At 40.1% G+C, this 20,095-nt stretch overlaps 1 protein-coding gene across 5 annotated transcripts in view; it reads right to left on the reverse strand.

Moving 5' to 3' along the window:
* Positions 1-20,095, reverse strand: part of BLNK (B cell linker) — a 97,183-nt gene that overhangs the window by 42,069 nt on the left and 35,019 nt on the right. The window contains exon 1 of one of the 5 annotated variants that reach the window (XM_035330390.1): positions 2,885-3,543. The exons of 3 other annotated variants lie outside the window; for them this stretch is intronic. In XM_035330390.1, the coding sequence (XP_035186281.1) occupies positions 2,885-2,931 (47 nt within the window). In that variant the 5' untranslated portion in view covers positions 2,932-3,543. Of the gene's footprint in view, positions 1-2,884; positions 3,581-20,095 lie in introns of those variants that run through there. One more of the 5 variants, XM_035330389.1, reaches the window with a different exon arrangement.

The raw sequence follows: 20,095 nt of genomic DNA on the forward strand, positions 1-20,095 counted from the left end.
AACAGAGTCATATATGGCAGCTACAAATTATTTACAGAGCAGGAATCATAGGTGTATAGTCTAAGGAAGCTGAACCACAAAAGAGCCTGCAAGTTTGATCCTATATAGAGTTGCTAACTTCATGTTACCTTTGCCAATTGCCATTCCTGATTATGAGTGCATCTACTTAGGCATATGTTTGTCTGAAGCACAAATTTATTTTCTAAAATCAAGGCATACTAGAGACTGCTACATCAGCATAGCTATTGCTCATGTATTCACTCCACACTTTAGAAAACCATCCAAAGTACCAAATTCTTTGCATGCACCACATAAATTAATCTCATGATAAACAACCAACCCCAGAACTTCATGTTTTCCTGACTATATGAAAGCAATTAGAATAAACGGTGTATTCTGAGGGAATACTTCTATAATACTGCACATACCTTGTAACAAACACTATATTAAAACAATAATGGAATTCCATGAAGTTCCAGCATTCCTATCAAACTGATATTTAAGTTAATTGAGTGACTTAACTGCAACTGCAAACAACGCTCATACTGCAACATGACAGTTAGAGGCACATAAGAACGCTTACACTTCTTATTGTTGCGATAAATGTCTTGAATATGTCAAGAATTCGGATCTAATGTAAGACTTGCTAATTCAATGAAAGGCTGCATCTGTTCAGTTCAAGTATGCCCATGGACAACAGATGAGATTACTGAAGCCAAATAATACCTACTTTTTCAGGTCTACACTTAAAAAAAAAAAAAGTTCTGGTCTCAAACACTGACTGAGCAGCAGTACTACTTTAATTTTTGCTGCTACAATGCAGAAAGTTTAAGAAAGTTGTCTTTAGAGAAGTATGTGAACTGTAATTACATCAATAGAACCTATCCTTTGTAGAAAAGTTCTCTGCATTTACATCTTAGCATATGGAGGAAGGCAGATTTTTAACAAACTTTTCATTCATGTAACTTGGTGGAAATTTTGAGCCACATACATATCTTCTTTGTAGGTAGGAGGCTATATTAGGAAGTCAATGGCAAAATCAACAAGTTACAGTGTGCAAGCAGACACATGGCCGTTTCAAAGAAGGAAGCAATGGCTGCCACCATGTTAAACTGATCTCTTCCTATATTTGCACATCTCTTCTAAGTTTGCACTATGAACACAATCTCAAGGAAGCTTCTACCATGTGTTATTAAAACCCTCATGTTGTAGTAGGGTCAATGTAACCATATATCCAGGTCTCTGTCTAATGAGATATTTAAACATGTTTAAGCTAAAGCATGCATGCATTTCCAGTGCATGTAGTGAAGAGACATGTTGGAGAAATGTGCGCTGCTTGCAGAACGACAATGAACTTGCAATAAGAAAGACAGAAAAAGTAGCTTTTAATAGGTCAAGGTAATATAGGAGAGTGGAAGTACTTCCTCCTCTTCCTTATTTTACAATTTAAAAGCTTTGGTCAAGACAGAGCATCAGCCCATGCAAAGGTAGATGCAGAAGGGATGCAATGGCTGCCTTTCTGGTTTAAGGCTTTTGAATTGGTACACAAAGGAGCTGTGGACCATTATAACCCTAACGTATAGGACCTTCTCTATATATTTGGATGTAATCTTGTTTTTAGTCCTGTTTTAAGCATTTGCAAGAGGTGCAGAGGGTACAGCTTTATCACTGAGGAGAACATTTTATTTATGTACCAGTAACTATCCTGATGGCATCAAGATTTCCATCGCGTCACTTAGTTTATTATCTGGAGATAACTAAATCCAACTAGCACTGAGGCCTAACACCATTTAAACCATTTTAGACCAGTTAAAGTGATAAACTGCAGACCATGAGAAAATTAACTGTCTTCTTCCCTGTCCACTGGGCTATCGAGAGACCTTGCCCAGGCTGTAGGGTGCAGCCTGCCAGGATGAGGACTATAAGGGTCATCACACCTCTACAAGTACACCCCAATATTTCAGCAGTACGGAGAGGGTGGAGAGCAAGAAATTCCGTTCCATCAAGACCAGCTTTACAAGGGATTATTTTAATTTGCATGAAGGCTTCTGGGGAGAGGGACAGACACTTGTAAGTTGTTTATGAATTAGTATTAAATGCTTAAATATGAGTAATTTTAGGAAAAAAAAAAAAAAAAAAAAACGTTTTCCAGTATTTCTTTATGGAAAAAGAAAAGGAAGAAGAAGAAAAGATGTTCCTATTTTAGCCTTCATCTGAAACAGGACTTCTTTTAATTACTCAGGAAAAAAAGGCATTGTGAAAGAGCCTTGAGGTACCCACTCCACCAGCACACAAATCCAGCCACACTAAAAATACTTCAGTAATGGTCAGCTTCTGCTTTTTTTTTTTTTTTCTCTCAAACCCTGTATTTAAAGTTGTCCTCTTTCATTTAGGAACATTTCCCGCTTTCCAGTTCCCTGTCTTCTACCCGTTCTTTCGAAGACTGGGAAATACCACAGGAACTTAACTGCTAAAGCCAACTTCATATGACACTCCAATTAAACTATTAAGCCATTAAGCCATTTTTCCCTAATTTGCATACAGCTCATACACCTTACTGAGTCCAAGCCTGTTTTCTTAAATCTTTGCAAACAAACTTTTAAACCCTTTTCCCCTGCTTTGCCGATGAAGCAGCCACCACGTTATCCTCCACAGACCTGTCCCGCGCTTCCCCGCACGGCCGCAGCGAGGACCTGGTGTAACCCCACGGCCTCTGCCCGTGCCCCCCTGTCCCCCCCGTGTCCCTGTGGCCCCCCGATGCCCCGTGTCCTCTCCAGTGCAGGACGCGTCTCCCCGCGGCCCCACCGTTCTTCCCTCCCGCAGGTGCCCGGCAGCCCCGCTCCGCCCCACGCGTGGCGGGGTCCGCGGGGGTCCCAGCCCGTACCTGAGCTTCTCCCCGGCCGGCACGGCCAGCTTGTTCAGCTTCTCCATGCTCCGCGCTGCGCCAGCACCCGGCGGGACCCCCAGCTCAGCCGCCCCTGTCACCGCCACTCGACACCTGCCGGCGCCGCCGCTTCCTCCTGCCGGGAGGGGAAAGGGCACGGCACAGCCACGCTCCCTGCCGGAACCCCGCTCCGTGCTCGGGGGAAACTTCCCTCCTAGGGGAGCCTCGGCGGCCGGGCGCTGTAGGCTCCCTCTCCCTGTCCCACCCGCAGGCGCAGGCAGAGGAGGGACCCGGTGCTCCCGGCCCGCCCCCAGCCCGGCCAGGCCCGGCCCGGCCCGCACAGGTGGCTGCGGCCGCGGGAGCCTCGGGTAATTCTTCTGGAAACGGGACGCGGCTCCCCCGCGCCTCCCGGCAGCCCCCTCCGTGTGTCCTGGGTGAGCGGCGGCTTTGCCTGAGAGGAAGGCGGTCCCGCAGTGCCGACAGGCGGGTTTGACAGCGGGTGAGATTTCGATGAGCTCCAGCGGGCCGTAGCGGGGCCAGGGAAGCCGGCCGCAGCTGGGTGCTCAGCCCCGGGCTGGCCCCAGGGCTTGGCCGGGCTGCAGGGACCGCCGGAGATGCTGTGCTTCCCTCTCTGCTCCCCACATCTCTCCCTGTGATGGCGTGCTGGGTGCTGGCATGCTGCCACGGAGACTTTTCCCTTCCCGAAGGGGCTGCAGCAAAACTAGAAAAGATCACACATTCTTTTGGATATCACTAGCGGGAAAAAGAGACATTTCTTCACCCGCCTTCTTAAACAGCACACCCTCCATCAGTGCAGGGTGAGGCCGTTCCCACCCCAAATGTAGGTAGCTGGTCTGTGTTTAATGGCTCTGATAACTCTCAGCCCAGGCTTGGTCTTTTTTTCCTCTTTAAAAGTGAACTTATAAGTGGCAATGTAAGCAATGGGTTTGGGCTTTATCCTGTAGTTCTGGTTGACACTTTTTTTTTTTTTTTTTTTGAAGTTATATGCCTTGTATAGTGTTGCCACTGTCTTTCTGTATCTTTGGCCTCTCTGTGGCTTAATCTACAAGCTAAGTCTGGTCTAGGTTGGAAACCTTTCTCTTTTTTCATCTGCGTCATGTTAATATGCTTTGGTAAGTACTGTATGTTTTGAGGACACCAGAAGTTATTTCTTGGGGAGATTCTCATGACAGTTAAGCCAGGTTTTCACGTGGATATGTTAACTCTCTAGATTGTACTGACTATATTTCTTTTGTGAAAATGTAGTGGCAAAACATACTTTCCTAGCTAGTGCAGGTGACAATGGGGAAACAGCCTGCCACAAGATTTATGTCTTTGCTAACAGTATTGCTCTGATCTTGGCATGGATAATGTCTTTGATCTCTCAGCCTTTAACACAGGAATCAGTAGATATTTACACATAGTATTTCTCAAGGGAGGGCCCTTAGTGAACAAATTACCCTTTTGGGGTGTCTTGTAAAGTTGGGGTATTTCATAAAGGCTTTAAGTAATAAGAGTCAAGTTGAATGTTATTTACTACACAAGTCTTTAGAATTCCACCCTATATTACATCTGATTATGAACTGGACACCTTTCCAAGTTTATTCTCAAAGTTATTTTTGAAATTAAGGTTGCACTCTGCCAATGCGAAGAAGCAGTGTAAATCAATTGCAGTGCCACTTTACCTTTGCTTATATAATATTCCTGCAATATCTAAATATGTATCAGGATACAGGCTTGCTTGTTAGGCCCTTAGACAACAGCTGGTTCTTACCTGACTCACAGAAATCCCAGACTATTTCCCTTTGAGATCTTTGATGGCAGCCTGTCATTCACACACTGCCCTGGTTTTGCCTTGTTTCTTCATGAATCATCAGTTTATAGGTTTAGTTTTAATGCTCTACAGTGCCCGATGCAGAGAGCTTTCACTCTTGTCCTTGCAGCACTGCTCCCTTGAAGGAACTGATGCTGATGCCTCATTCCTGGGGCAGTCTCCACGTCTATCCATCAGCCTTCATCTCTTATACCTGTGTCCATGTAGTGAAATGAGCTGAGGAAGAAGTCCTCTACAAATTATCTAGCAAAAAGTAACAAAAAAGGTGGTTTTAGCTGCATCCACTTCTGGATATGGTTCAGTGCATAGGTGTTTGTGAGGGTGCAGCAGAGGGTAGGAGGAATAGGGTGTGTGGCTGTTTAAACTGGTACGGCTGCCAAGATGTTACTCCTAAGAATATCCCTATTGCACAAGACTTGTTCATGAGATTTTGTGGTATCTGCCACAGGGCCTGTCCATGGATCAGCATCTCAGCCAGCTTGTTTCTTGCATGCATACACATGGTCCAACACACATCTCTGCTTTACTTTAATATCTACAAGCTGCTTACAGAAAAACAAAAACAAAAAACAACACAACCTTTTCCTACTACTCCACCAGGGCTTGGCCCTCTGAATGTTTATGGCAGGCACATCTTATTTCACTTTATAATCACTCCTACTAAGATGTACTGACACTTTCCAGGGGAGAAGAGTCCTGCCCTAAATTAGCAGAAATCTCTAGTACCAGTTGATGTGGCCTAGGCTGGCTCCCTGCTCCTGCAGAAGATGGGCAAAGAAAAAATTAGCCCATTCCTCCCCAAGAAAGCACATACAGTATCCGCTAGTTATCTCAGACCCAAGGCACCTGAGAGAGAGCAGTTTCTCCTGGCCACCTTGGAATATGGTTTTCCTGGGAAACCAATGGAGGGTTAAGTGCAGGTTAAGTCCTGAAATTAAGAGAAGGAAGCCACACTCCCCCAAATGTCAAAGGAAGTTTTTCTAGCTACAGTGAAATTCCTCCTCTTCCCCAGTTTAAATGTATTCATGTGTCAAGAACCTTTGGATCTGAACAGTGTAGCCTCACCAGGAAATGGCTAGAGCCTGCTTAGCTGTTTCTGGTCTGCCTCCAAATCAGCCTATCTGGCCATCTATTCTTGTGCTCAGAAAGCTTATCAGGGCAGTACAATATAGGACAGCCACTCAAGAAAAAAAATAAAGAACACACCCAAACCTCTCCAAACAGCTGTAGGTCTCTTCTTTTGCCCAGCAGGTTGGTTTCAGAGTCCAAACTTTGAGCTCATATTTGGACTGACCCTGTCTGTAGTCAAGAGGGTTTCTATACAGGTCTTACAGAAACACTGTGTGCTGCTGGCAGGGAGAAACACATAGACTGGATGGGGCACTTCCTCCCTCCCTCCAGAGTTACTTGTTGCCCCCAAATAGTGAGGCGGGACTTCACTAGCCTCAGCTCCAAAAAATGACCTTCCTGCTTCTTCAGGAACCCTGGGAGGGCCTGGAGGTGGTGGCAGATTGGAGCCATGCAGCAAGCATAAAGTCATGCTATTTTTGTAGCTGTAACCCCAGCAACTGTCCATCTCTGACCTAATGTGTTCATTTACAGAATGCCAAAGAGGAACTAGCATTTGCTTTACCACGTGGATGTCATTTTGGCCATAACAGGGGTTAACATGAAACCGTCCTCCCCAGGCATGAGTGCTGGCAGAGGGGTGGTTGTTCTGAGGGATGCCTGTGCTACTACTGTGCTCCCTGGCACATCTGGGGCCAATGGGGACAGTTGGGAGGCACAGCCGCCAACTTGCAAGTGCTGCTGGCCATTGAGATGTGGCCTGGCAGCCTGGACCAGCCTGTGCTGCCCAGCAGAGGTAAGGGGCAGGTCCCAGGAGCACAGGGGTGACAGTAGTGTCCCAGGTGAATAGGTTTTGATGTCTCATACGAAGCTTTTTGCAGAAGTGTTCCTGCAGTAGTGGTCTTCTGGAGTTTTATTGTTCAAATTCTTCACCTAAATGGCATTTTAATGTTTTAAGAACCTGCATTGTCATGGACGCTGCCATTTTTTTGTGATTAGGTAGATAGTGGTACTTTCATTTTCCTGTGTACGGCTACAAATTGACAGGGTAAGTTCCTTGCACCATTACTCAACACAGGTGATGCAGGATTTGCCAGTAAATTGCCTTGGCAGGATGTTTCAGAGAATATGGAGATATATATATATATATATATATATATATAATTTTTGATTCTCAAAAATGCCTTTTAAATTTTTGGAAAGACCTTCTTAATGCTTGGAAGGATAATCTAAATGCAACTGACTGTTGCAACATCATTTCCTCATCACTGTAAGTGTTGTGGCTTAGTTTGGGTTTGTCTCTCTCATCCTCTCCCAATATGACTGTATTTCTCTTCTTATGCCCATAAATAAAAAGATTTTAAGGACCAACATCTTTATCTTGTGTATTCAGAAACTAAAATGATTTTTTAACCTCTTCTGCAATTTTCTGCTGTTTATTTCTCCTGGTTCATTTCTTGTGCATGCTGCCTCACTTTGATGGCATGTTCTGGTTTCTATTTACAACCTATTTTCTGTTTAAGATGAGGTAAGCAGGACATGGTCAAATCCAGACTTGGTACAACAGACTGAGACTGTGAGTATCAAAATTTGTTGTAAATTGACAGATATTTCCTGTTTACTCCAGGCTTCAGTTTCCCATACCCTATTGTACCTTGAGTACCTCAGGTAGTGTGTCCAGTTTTGGGCACCACAATAAAGAAGGTCATAGAACTATTAGAGAGTGGCCAAAGGAGCACAAGAAATATGGTGAATGTTCTAGAGGGCAAGACGTAAGAAAAGTATCTGAGGTCCTTTGGTTTGTGCAGCCCAGAGCAGAGGAGGCTGAGAGGAGGCCTCATGGCAGCCTGCAGCTTCCTCATGAGGAGAGTGGAGGGGCAGGTGCTGAGCTCTGCTTTCTGAGGACAGCGACAGGACCTGAGGGATGGAGCTGCGTCGTGTAAGGCTCAGGTTGGATATCAGGAAAAAGTTATTCACTGAAAGTTATTCACTGTGGTTGGGAACTGGTACAGGCTCCCCATCGAAGTGGCCATGGCACCGAGACTATCAGAGTTCAAGAAATGTTTGGACAACTCCCCCAGGAGCTGGGTCCAAAGATTCTTGTGGGATTCTTCTTTCCAACTCAGGATGTTTTGTGATTCTATGATTGTTAAGATCATCTGGGGTTTAAGATTTGTCTGAAGCATTTGAGTCCTTGGCAAGTGGCGTTCCTAGATCAGAACAAGTACCTCCCTACAGGGCTAACTGTTACTGAGAAACCATTAGGCAAAAGCCAGAGTTTGAGTACTATCACTGACAATAGTGGTAGTTTTTCTTGACTGAAAGTTTCTGTCTGACTCCTTCACTGACTTTTTTTTCTGTTTTCCTCTGAAATTAATGCTGTCTATTTCAATTCCTGCCCGTATGTGGTTTATACGATGATTTGGGTTTTGTCATTCCTGCTGAAGCTACTGATATCACAGGTAGTCACATTACAAATAAATATTTTATAAAATATCAGCTGTACATATCTTACTTTTAAGTTCATAAACTTCCATTTAGGAAAGCCATTCACGTTGTTATCTTCCTGTGGATTACAGATTATGACTATGTTTAGCCTAGGGAATCTAGGAGCCTGTTTGAGTTCCCTATTTGGGTTGGCAGCTGAAGCTGTGTTGCTGTGAAGCTGAACACAATGGGATGTTGCTCAGATGCAATAGCATCTTCCCATAGCCTTGTCTACATGACAAGAAAGCCTAGGAACATGTCCCAGGCAAGAGCTGTGGCACACATGACAGGTGGGCAATCAGGCTGTGTGAAAAGTCCAAGCCAGTATATTGATACAGTTTTGCCTGGAAGCTGCCATTTTAAAACATCTAATATTTCACATAGTTAAAATAACGAGCTGAGGCTTATAAATTATGTCATGTAGTATAAAAAAATGAGCATTAAGAAGGTGAATAAAAAGAACTGCAAATAGATTAATTTTAGACATCCACTTGAAGGAAATCTTCTTTATATTTATTTTTTATTTTTAATTGAGGACCCAGTGCTGCATCAAAGAATCTCAACGAGCTATGCATGACTATTTCAAGAGGAAGCTATTTTTTACAGGTTACATTAATGCTCATAGACACAGTCTAGTGCCTTCAATGTGTATAAAACAGCTGAGAAACGTGATTTTATGTAAGCAATCAGTTTGATATTGAGATTTTAATTTTATCTGTAACATGACCATATAAGACTCATGTTTTCTCTCAGTCATGCTAGAAAACCCATTTCTTAACCCTTTCCCAAATAGTAAAATTTTGTCTCCAACATTAATGGAGAAGATCATACCAGACAATGTTCTTAGAAATATTCAGGAGTCAACAATGAAACTTCTCATTACAGGAAAGAGTTTTGTAGGTGGATTTCTTGCACAACCTGTCCTGCTAAGAAGCTAGTATATTTGCTCATTTTGACTTTTGCACTACTGGGGAATGTGGGAAACCAGAAGTTGCACGTTCTACTCTTTAAAGGACAGCTTTTTGATCTTTTGCTTGGTTTTTCCCTCAGAAAGTTCTGACTAAAGAGCAACCATATAAGCTTTTCAGAGAAATATGTAAAATAACTGAAAATCTAATTCAAAATAACTGCCTGATTTTACCGTCCTGAGGTTATAATATTTCATGTAGCTTAGAGTTACTTCTTACCTATGTATACTTGCTGTCTCAATTCTCTCTTAGACTGATAATTGCTTCAAAAAGAGTGTTCGTTCATATGTAAAGACCTCTATTTAAAAATTGAGTCTACTGCTTGAGCTCTCTGACATTTTGCTACTATTGGGATAGCACCAAAGGTGAGAGTTCCAAACACTGAAACAGTGTAATGTGGATGTAAAGGCAGACACTGGTAGGAATATGGGTTAATCAGTCTGCATTCACATGCAAGTCAGAAAATAATTACTGCAGTTCATTTTTTTAAGGCTGTGGAAGTTAAGTGAAAGTAGCCCAGATTGCTCTCACCTCTGTCTGAACTGGAAATAGCCCAAATTCATACCACCTGAATCTGAACTGGCATCTGTAGCAATGTTGCAGGCTTTAATTTTTGTTAAAGGCCTGTTATTTAAAGTATTCTGTACATATTTGATCTATTCTGCTTTCAGAATATCCTTAGGAAGCTGTGCCATCAACGTGCTATGGAGATAGCGAGCAAGTGGAGGGGAAATGTGCTGTTAGCGTTGGCCTATCACATGCTGCCTGGGTGGGTTTTGTGCTTGATCATCTGGGTCTGAATGCAAACTTGTGGTACTTGATACTGTGCCAAAAGTGCACTCAAACCCTATTGTTTAAAAGTGTGTCAGTTTAGATATAGTTTTGTTTCCCCTCAATTTCTATTTCAGTTGATAACACTGCCTACTTAACTTACTGTTCAGTGTCCCATAGGTGGTGTTTGGAAACCATGAGTTTATGGAACATGATTCCTCATGACTTTCTATGTATTTACAACTTACTGATTGCTATAATCAGGTGAACACACTGCTGTTTCATGTTTAAAATAATACATCTCTGTTTTTCCCAAGCATTGCTTTCAGGTTCTCACTAACTAGTCTATTTAAATGATTTTATTATTATTTGTTTCCACTTCCAAGATGCATATAAGCTCTTTTAAAATAGAAAATACTGCTTCTTGTACAGGAAAAGATACATATGGGCATTTAGTTGTGCCTTAGCAGATGAGAGGAAGGTACATTTCTGTCCCAAGAATTTTTAAATAATACTTATTTTCAGAAATTTTAGTTTCTTCACTATGGGTCAAATGGCTCAATGACACAGCATTAATTTTGGAAGACTCCCAGCAACTGCTGTAGCAATTTTAAAGCTTTAATATGTTATCACTTTGGATAGTAGCTACTGAAGTTGTTCAAATATTTATAGTAGTAGAAGATGCATTTGAAAATGCAACTATAAATTTAATTGGAAGGGATTTGGGTTTGTCTTTAGGCTTGCTAGAGGAAATAGGCAGTACATGCGGGCTTCTACTACGGGGTAGGCAAGGATGTGAAAACAGTACATTTAGTAGGATTTTCTCATGAGGGGGCTTCTGAGCAAATTTATTTTAGCACCTGCAGAGAAAATGTGTTTTATTTCCCTGGGGACAAACCCACTGTGTAAAAAGCTGCACTTCTGCTTTTCAGTTTTACCGTCATCTGTTCCACATGCACACAGAAACACAAAACTTGCTCCTTCAGACAGACTAATTATTTAATGGTAAACTAAAAGTGTTGGAGGCCAGATTGCCTTGGAGGCAGTGACCTGTGCTAGAGCCATTTGACAGCTATGGAGGAGAAAAGTACCTCTGAAGAGTAATGCTGCTGCTTGGTCTGCAAATCTTACCCTTTCCAACCTTAACAAGTGACTGCAATCCAGATATTCATAACTGGCTAGCTTTCACCTAGCTTTGAGTGTCACCAGGGAAGTGAAGCTGCAGTGACATAGGCTTATGTGAAGCCTGGCAAGTCCTTCCTTCAAGAGCATCAGTCAGAACTCAGAAATGCAGTGGTCTAAATACACTTGCGTCTCTGCTGCCAAAAATCATTCCATATACTTACACAGACAAAAAGTTGCATAAAACTTCAAAATGAAAGGAGTATCTGAAAATGATGTTATTTCTGTATGGCAATGGTAATGTTCACACCTCTCATGATGCCTTCAGCACCTGGAAGATGCTGAAATAACAGCAGTTTTTAAACCACTTTTCTCCTTCACTGGCCTGTAATACATACAGCCAAGTAAAATGGTTGAAGCATCTCTTCCCTGGAACAAGTTGGTAGTCTGCACTGCTTTACTGACCATAATAATCCCTGTCTGAGCATTATCTCATTCCTGCTTAGAAACAGTTTTCTGTTTGTTCACTTGTTTGCTTGTTTTTTGGTCTTTTCTATTTTCATGCATTTCCATCATCTTAAGGCTGCTCTCTTCTTTTTCTTGGATAACTGGGAATTATCCCCTATGAGAACTCTGTGCTCTGGGAGCAATAATGCCACTGAACAGAAAGAGCTCCAAAAATTCTTCTGACCCAAAAGTATAGCGGAATTGAAATGTTGCCTTTGAAAAAAGACATCCTCTTGAATCAAGAGGATGGAGGACTTTCTAAAGAAAGAAAATATCTTATTAATTAAAAAGTAGCAAACTGCAATGAAAAATAACAATATACTAATATTTTATCAATGACAGTGTTATGTGGCTTTGACATGAGATGAAGCGTCTAATAGAATACTGTTGTCTGTGGAGAAAAATTGCTCAGACTTGTAACTCTAGCTATGAAATATAACTGTTAATCTAAGACTGCAAATTTTGTGAATTGTTTAAGTAATATGTTCACACAGTTGGTAACTTACTGTGTTAAGTAGCAGAGGAGTAGGGGTGGCATACTATAGTAGAGTAAGTTCTTATTCTTTATGTATCTTATTTTGAAGAATTGGCTGTACAGCATTTAATATAATTATTTCATAAGTTTGAGGTCATAAGAGCCTGCATTGTTGTACTCTCAGAGTACAATGAGAGAAAAAAAAAAAACCAACATTTAGTAGCAAACACTAGGTTTCAGAATAACTGTTTCTAGTTTTTTTGGTCATCCCTTCAGATTCAAAATCTGAGGAGAGAATGTGGGGAGAAGTGAAAGAGGAAAGAAAATTTGATAGAAGTCTACATTTAAAGAGATCTGTATTTAAATTTGACTATTCATTGTATTGCACATAGTCACGTTAATAAACATTTATCTTTTTCATTATTTATTTATTTATTTATTTATTTATTTTTAATAAAGAACTAAAAGGCTACTCCAATGAGGAAATTACAACATAAAAATAATTAGGGATTAAAGAAAATTTCTGAGTGGGTAGTTTAGAAATTATATATATAAGTGATAGTTTTGTGAGGTTTTTCTTTGCTGAACATTAGTGAATTTTAACAACATCTGCAGCATGGACTTGGGTACCTAAATGTTCTCTGTGTTGTAGAGCTCAGCCTGGAATATAAGAATGATAGGCATTTGAAGTTGTCCTGTTCACTATTGCTACAGTAATTTTGAGCTAGGAATATGTTTATGAACAGACTGATGAGTAAAAATTAGATTCCTAAGTACTATTTGTAATTTGAAACTCTTGACAAGGAATATATTATTTTTATGGCTTATACTATAACATTTTCATGTAAGTTAGAAAATAGAAAGGCAATAGTGTTATAATAAAGTGTTCCAAGGGGAAATAACAATTTTTAAAGTAATTCTTCCTTAAGGATTGTGGTTTATTTCAATCTTAAGCCATACTTGAGGTCTGCTAACTCTTATAGTCCTGTTCACTGGAGAATTTCCCCTTTTATGGAAAAGACTTTTTTCCATCAAAGTATCATGAGATTCTAAAGAAATTATAGTGTTTATTATTATTATTATTATTATTATTATTATTATTATTATTCCTGATGGAACTGATACCACCAAGACTTTCCTAAATCAAAGATCAAAGTGTATATTTATTTGTTTCAGCATTTTCCATTGGGGCATTTTAACAGCTTAATATAGTGATGTACTGGTTATACACGTGTATGCAGAGGCAACCACCCACACCCATTTGCCTCATTCTTCTTCCTTAGGCCACTGGTGCTGTCTGATGCCACAAATATCATATGAGTTAGACCTTTGATCTGATCCAGGTTTGATTTACTTTAAATTGAAGTAAGGCCATATACAAGAATACTAGAGAAGAAAGGGGTGTCATAATTGAAAAGCAAAATTTTGAGAGTGTTATAGGAAAACTGCTGAGCCTGCCCAGGTATCTGCTGGAGATATGCCATGGCTGTAAATGAACAACACTTCAAGTCTGTACAGAAAGTGGGGTTTTCCCTGACTGCTGTTCCATCCTGTGCACTCTGCAAAATATACAACAGGTATAGCAATAGATACAGGTTTGTCTTTGATACTTTCTTTTTTTCTTTCTTTCTTTCTTTCTTTTTTTTTTTTTTTTCCTGAGTATATTTCAGCCTATTTATTTGTGAGCTATGCATAGACAAAAAATAAATAAGAGAGATCCTCGATGGGTAAACATTTAGATATGAATCATTTCTTAAACGTTATTTGTATTTGTAATCTAAAAGGAATATAGCTGATAATTCATGCTGACATTTCAACAACCCTCTTACTTCTGTGATCTTGAACAATATTACCTATTCATTACAGCAACAGCATGGATGTGCCTTGTATTTCCTTGTATTTCTTCAGAGAAGAATTGCCTGAAGCCAAAGGAATGAGATAAGGAAGATATATACTGATAAATTTAATTAATTATATCACCTAGATCAGGGGTTTATAAGAGTATCTGATGACTTTTATGAAATGTGTGGTAAGGCAAATTAACTGAAATAGTTTTTAGGTTATTGTGAAAACTCTGTGAGCTTTCTAAAATAATAAAAAGCTGTGAAACTGGACAGTAAGGAACTAAATAGGAGAAATGACAGAGCTGTGGTAGCAGGTGGCTGGGGAAACTGAAGTGGCAGAAGAAACCGAGACCTAATGCTCTGTCAAGGATGTCAAGGGAGGCTGCCTAAAATGTGTAATAGAATCATGCAAGGAGAATGGAAACTAGGAAAAACAATACAAGACTGTAAGATATCTAAAATTTTGTATTTTTTTCTCTCCAGAGCATTGGACTATTAGGAACATAAGGAGCTTGTCAGACATTGAAAAATCAGGCATAGCTTGTTGAAACAAAAACATATATATATTTTTAAGACAGATTCAGTATTTACCGTTTCATTATCATTTTAACAGTAGTCTTAGCCCAGACTGAGACAGCTTTGGGCAAGAGATTGTGCTGCCTCCCAGCTCAGGAGAATGTCCCTTCCCTCTGTCCTCCAGAAGGTAAATAAAATGACCTGAGAGAGCTGATCTGAATAGTCCTAAATTGTAACACGCTGCAGAGAAGGTTGTACTACTGTATAGAGACTGGCTGTAGTCTGGCCTTAACAGATTTCACCCCTTCAAGAAACCACAGCATATCTGAATTTTACTTCTAAGAATTGTAAACAAGCATCAAGAGCATAGCATCAAGGTGTGTTTACACTGTGTGGTGGAATACGGTGCCAGGGTTGGTAACAACTGAGCAATCTCTGAAACAAGACACAGACAAGGCACTTCAGGTCACGTGCAGTGTCCTGCAATGCTGCTTTCCTGCTTTGGCAGCCAAGCAGCTTCTTTGTTTTATGCTGGCTCCTATACTGGACTATGCAAATGTAAAGATGTTCTGAAAAACAGAAAGTTAGAGAAAAACAGCTTGGAGATGGTCTGGGAATCTGAATCTGAATTTTCTTTCTAAAATCTGCACTTTAAATATGTGCAGTATAGTGCTGTCTGTTAGGTGGCTACAGGTGATTTACGCACAGAAGCTCTCTGATGCTATGAATCAAGTGCTGAAGGGGTGTTAACACCATCCACCATGCATGAGGACCATCATGCCTGTGTCCATGCTGTTTCTATGGTAAGTTTTTATTCCCCACCTTGATATTGCTGTTGGAAATGGAGTTTGAGAGGAAGGTACTAGTAAAGAGGTATATATTTACATTATTTCTAACTTTGTTTGGGGCAAATAGAAATATATGTATTTTGGGGCAAATTGAATTATTCTATGAGTTGCCACCTGTAGCTGGGTTTCAGATCTTAAATTTATGTTGTGTAAAGGGCTGCTGTGGCACTCCTACCAATTGCACTTCAGCTTCTGCCAGGCCAGCTGTGCTGAACTGACCTTCCTGAAGCTGTTTCAAGTGACGGGTTACAGGCACCAACTGTCTGACTTGCAGCTGCAACAGGCCATCCTGTCCCTCACTTCTCCTTGCAGCTCATCTTGTAACTTCTCTACTCTGCTTATCTAGCTGACTCCATTTTACAGTATTGCAGTTTTCATGGCTTAGCATCATATCTCAGCTTTTAACATGCCCTCTTTTCATTTCTGAATTCCTACAAGTCTGAATGAAGGGGTTTAGTATGTTCCTTCGTTATCTTAGATATAGTGCATGTCCTGCCACCGAGCACAAACAGAAAAACCGGTGAATTGAGCTCTGCATGTTGATACAAAAGCAGAAAAAGGTTATATTTTCACTTGTTTTCATTAAGGCTAGTCTAAAGCAAGAAGAAAGAAATCTCTCTCCTGCAGTGAGCATATGTGTTGATAACGCTGTATATTAAATGTTGTATTTCTTTCAAAAAATGAGAGGACTCTGTTTAGAGACTTGGAGCAAAATGAGCCAGGACATCTGTTCTGTTTTCTGTGCAGTATTTGAGCTGGGGCACATGTGGAATTCTGTTAAAATGAGATTATAAATTAATAGTTCTTCACACTTCGTTGCTTGAATGAGCCAGAAGTTATTTTCTTCTGAATTTTGAGTCCCAGGTGCAGCACTTTCTGACTACCAAATATGATTTTCTAAAAGGGAAGAAAGACCAGTGAATCGAAACTACAACAACCTGTTCTCTGTGGTCTGAGTACAGCCTTGTAATAGAGAAAAGCAAAGCAAATCAACTGACGGGGGGGGGGAAGAAAAGATCCTGTCCAGACACATGACAATACTGAAGAACCGGTTTGTGAGTCAGGCACCAGCTTCTGTTCCTGGTTCTGCTTCTGGCTCTGCATACAAACATAAGAAGCTTGTTTGGGTCTCTGCTTTAAAAAGGTGACCTCTCACTTGTTTTTTGTTTTCTGATACCCACCTTGAGTTGCTCTGTGACTGATACCTTATTGCTATATAGGCTGGTCGAGAGTACTAACAAAGATCAATGTTTCTACTTTCACTAGAGCTTACTGAGGTTGAACTGACTGTCACAGAGATGGGCTCCCCTACAGCTGGACCAATTTAGGCATTTTTCTTCAGTTTGACCCACTCTTGCTCTTCAAAGAGGATTAATAGACATCTAGTTTTATTTAGCAATAATCTGTTACATCTTTATCAAAAAGTCTGTGATTTAGCTTGCTTAACATCCCTAAAAATGAGCATAGTGCTTCCAATATTAAAGAAATACTTCTACAGTGTTATTGTAACCCCTTCAGAAACATCATTCCATAGACAGCTGGACAACATGGTAAGGTACCATGAAGGGAGATTGGCCAAGGTTTACTAACTCTAAAATTTTCTAATTTAGAAGTTGTGCTGAGGGGGCTCTAGAAAAGAGAGTAATGGAAAACCATGGTGAAGGAAACGGAAAATATGGTAAAACTTTTCTGGAAGATTGGATTGGGTTTTCTTGGTGCTAAGAAAAATGCCTAGTTATGGATTCACAGGACTGGAATTTGTCTGTCTGTGTTCTCCTGATTAGCTACTTATCTTGACATGAACTGGGCAGCTGAGATTGGGAAGGTGCTGTGGTTAGACTGTGGTCTCAGGTTCAAATCCATGCTGCCTATGATGGTGCCACAAAGCTTTCAATGTTATGATATTAATATTCCCATTCTTTCACTGTTAAGTTTTGGCAAAACACTTCAAAAATTATTTCAGAATAACAGTTTTGTCAGGCTTTGCTTACAAGACAGCATGGTGAACAGTCTAGTTACAGGAGCAGAAGTGACCTTTCTAGAAGACGTTGGTACACAACCTGCTGTGAGGGGTTCTTCCTTCTCAGAGAACTGGTGTCATGCAAAAGTCTTGGTTGCTCATGGCAGGATGGAAGAGAATCTGCTGTAATGCAAGTGTCTGTTGCCCCCTTTCTGCTGCAGGAGGAGTGTAATACTCTGCTTCTGTAAATATTTGATGCCTGAGTAGACTTTTGTCAAACATGAAGTATTTAGTCTTTTTCTAAATAATAGATAAAAATGTGTTTTAATGTCAAATTCATATATGTATGTCCACATACTATATATTTTATATATAAATGTCCTTTTTTTGGGGGGGTTGGTTATATAGTTTTTGAGACACTAGAGTGGTTAGGTACTGGAAACCTTTTTTGGTCTCTTTTAGATACGATTTTTATTTTTATTTTTATTTTTATTTTTATTTTTATTTTTTTGAAGAGGTTTTATCTCTGTTTGCAGCCCTGGCCTTTTTCAGTCTGGGAATAACTGGAGATCTTTAACGTGGCATTTAAGCTACACCAAGAACTATGGAAAGCAAGGAACTAAATCCACCTATTTAGACGTAAAACATTCAACCTGAGTCAGCACTAGTATTTAAAAGCAAAAATTAATTAAAAATCCACGATGGTATATCCCAAGGAGAGGGTCAACCCTTTTATTACTACTGAGAATTGGGTTAGAAGTCTTCTACCACCAATTTTTTTTCATCTTGAAGCTTTCTCTGGGGTGGGGAAAGTGCAAATGTAGAAGGCCAGAAGATTTTTGTACTGCTGTAGCACACTTAAAGAGACAGCAAAAGCTCTGTATTAGGGAAAGCCCAGTTCTGACAGAAATCTCATGGATTTTATTATTTATCAGTCTTCTAATATTAACTTCTTTGGTTAGGCAAAGTAATCCATAGAAATAAAAACATAGGAGCAAGAAATCGAAATATTTCAAAGTGAAACTGAAAGTGTGATGTTGCACACCCTACTTTTATTAACTAGGACTACATTTAATTATAATATCAATAACCCCCACTTCCCCCCAAAAAAGAGGATTAGAAAATTCTTGACATGTCATTCTAATTTCACATTGCACCCTGTTAGAAGCCTATTATTTTATTTCCTGACTTTCCTTTTGTTTTATTCTTAAGCTTAACTATTGTCTTAAAGTTTGTGCCTCCAATTTTCTTGTGTTTTTAAAGAGAAATACAGTTGTAACAGAGGAAAATACGTTTTACATACAAGCATTTGAAACAATGATTCTAGCTAGAAGCATGGACAACAGGTTAAAAATACTCTCAAGTGTCTGACTGGACAGTGGAACAAAGATGTGTAAATCTCTATCATGAGCAGATCCAATTTAGTGCTGCCAGCAGAGGCCTCTTTACCCTTTGGACTGTTGTCACATTTCGTGGCCTGCCAGTCTGTCTGTCCGGCAGCTGCAGTGATGGTAATATTGGGTACTGCTTGAGCCATTACCTCCACAATATCCTGATGTCCTCAGTGCATGCATCTCTCACGGCCCTGTGGCATCACTGCTTGTGAATGGGGCCTTGGAAAGCAATTTGTGGCTTACACCTGCCATGCAGTTTTATAGTTTTTCCTACTATTTTAAGTTAGAACATCACAACTCTTGATGCTTTCCCCTTATAGCACCTCTGTGAGATAGGGAAATACTACTATTTCCGTTCTGCAGGTGGGAAAGGAAGCAGGGAATGTTAAAATAATTTTCTTGGTTTTACTAAGGAAATCTGTAGCAAAGCAAAGTCTCAAATCACATCCATCCGATCCAGGTTTAGTTATTATTAGACACCCTTACTGCTAAAGATTTTGCCTTGTGAACTCTCTATTGGGCCAGCTACAAATGAGGTAGGAGGGGAGCCAGGCTTCTGTAGCTGGTGCATTGGCCTGGAGCAAGGGTGAGTAACTTGTTCATGGAATTTAAAGGCTGATAGCTGTAAAAAGAATCTGAAAAGTGATTTTTCCACACTAGGTTGTTTGTCTTCCTTAAAGAATAAATAAAAGAAGTGAGGTGTATGAGGGAAGATGAAAATGAAGTCAAAGTGGAAAGTTTCTTGTCCTTGCAGTTTGAATTATGCAAGTGCATACATTTCAGGAGGAACATCTCAGAATTACAAGGTACTTTCTTGATTTGTAATGTCTCTTACAATTTAGAGTTCATTCATACGTGTCAAAAAAAAGAGATTTCCTTGTCTTGGAAGGCAAGGATGAAATATTTCAGTGTGGAGTTATCTCATTAAAAAATTATGAACAAATGAAAAATAGATGTTAGAAAGTAATCTAGAAATCAGTCAACTATAGGACATTTACTTGATTCTTGAACAGTGATTTTTTTTTTTTTTTGCATATACTATAAATTCCTGGTAAAATAAACTAGTAACATTTTTTGACAGCCCTGGTAATTGGTAGATGTTTATTTCAAGAAAAGGAATTCAAATGTTGCCCACACAATAATTAAACAAAGCTTATAATGATGTGTTCCTTATCTGCAGTTCACCCAAGACCTTCCAGAATTGCATGTCAATATATACAAATGATAAATTCAAGTCTTGACATCATCAAGACATCATCTTGACATATTTGATTTGCCGGTGAAGATTTCTCATTTACCTCACAAACTGACACATGTTTTAGAGAGAGCTGATTTTGTGATGAAAGATTTCATCCTGGCTTTGCGAAACTGTTCAAAACAGTTTTCAACTGAGCAAAATTCATTTTGAGCTTGGTTT

Source organism: Oxyura jamaicensis, chromosome 6 (genome assembly GCF_011077185.1).
Source record: "Oxyura jamaicensis isolate SHBP4307 breed ruddy duck chromosome 6, BPBGC_Ojam_1.0, whole genome shotgun sequence".
Taxonomy (NCBI): Eukaryota; Metazoa; Chordata; class Aves; order Anseriformes; family Anatidae; genus Oxyura; species Oxyura jamaicensis.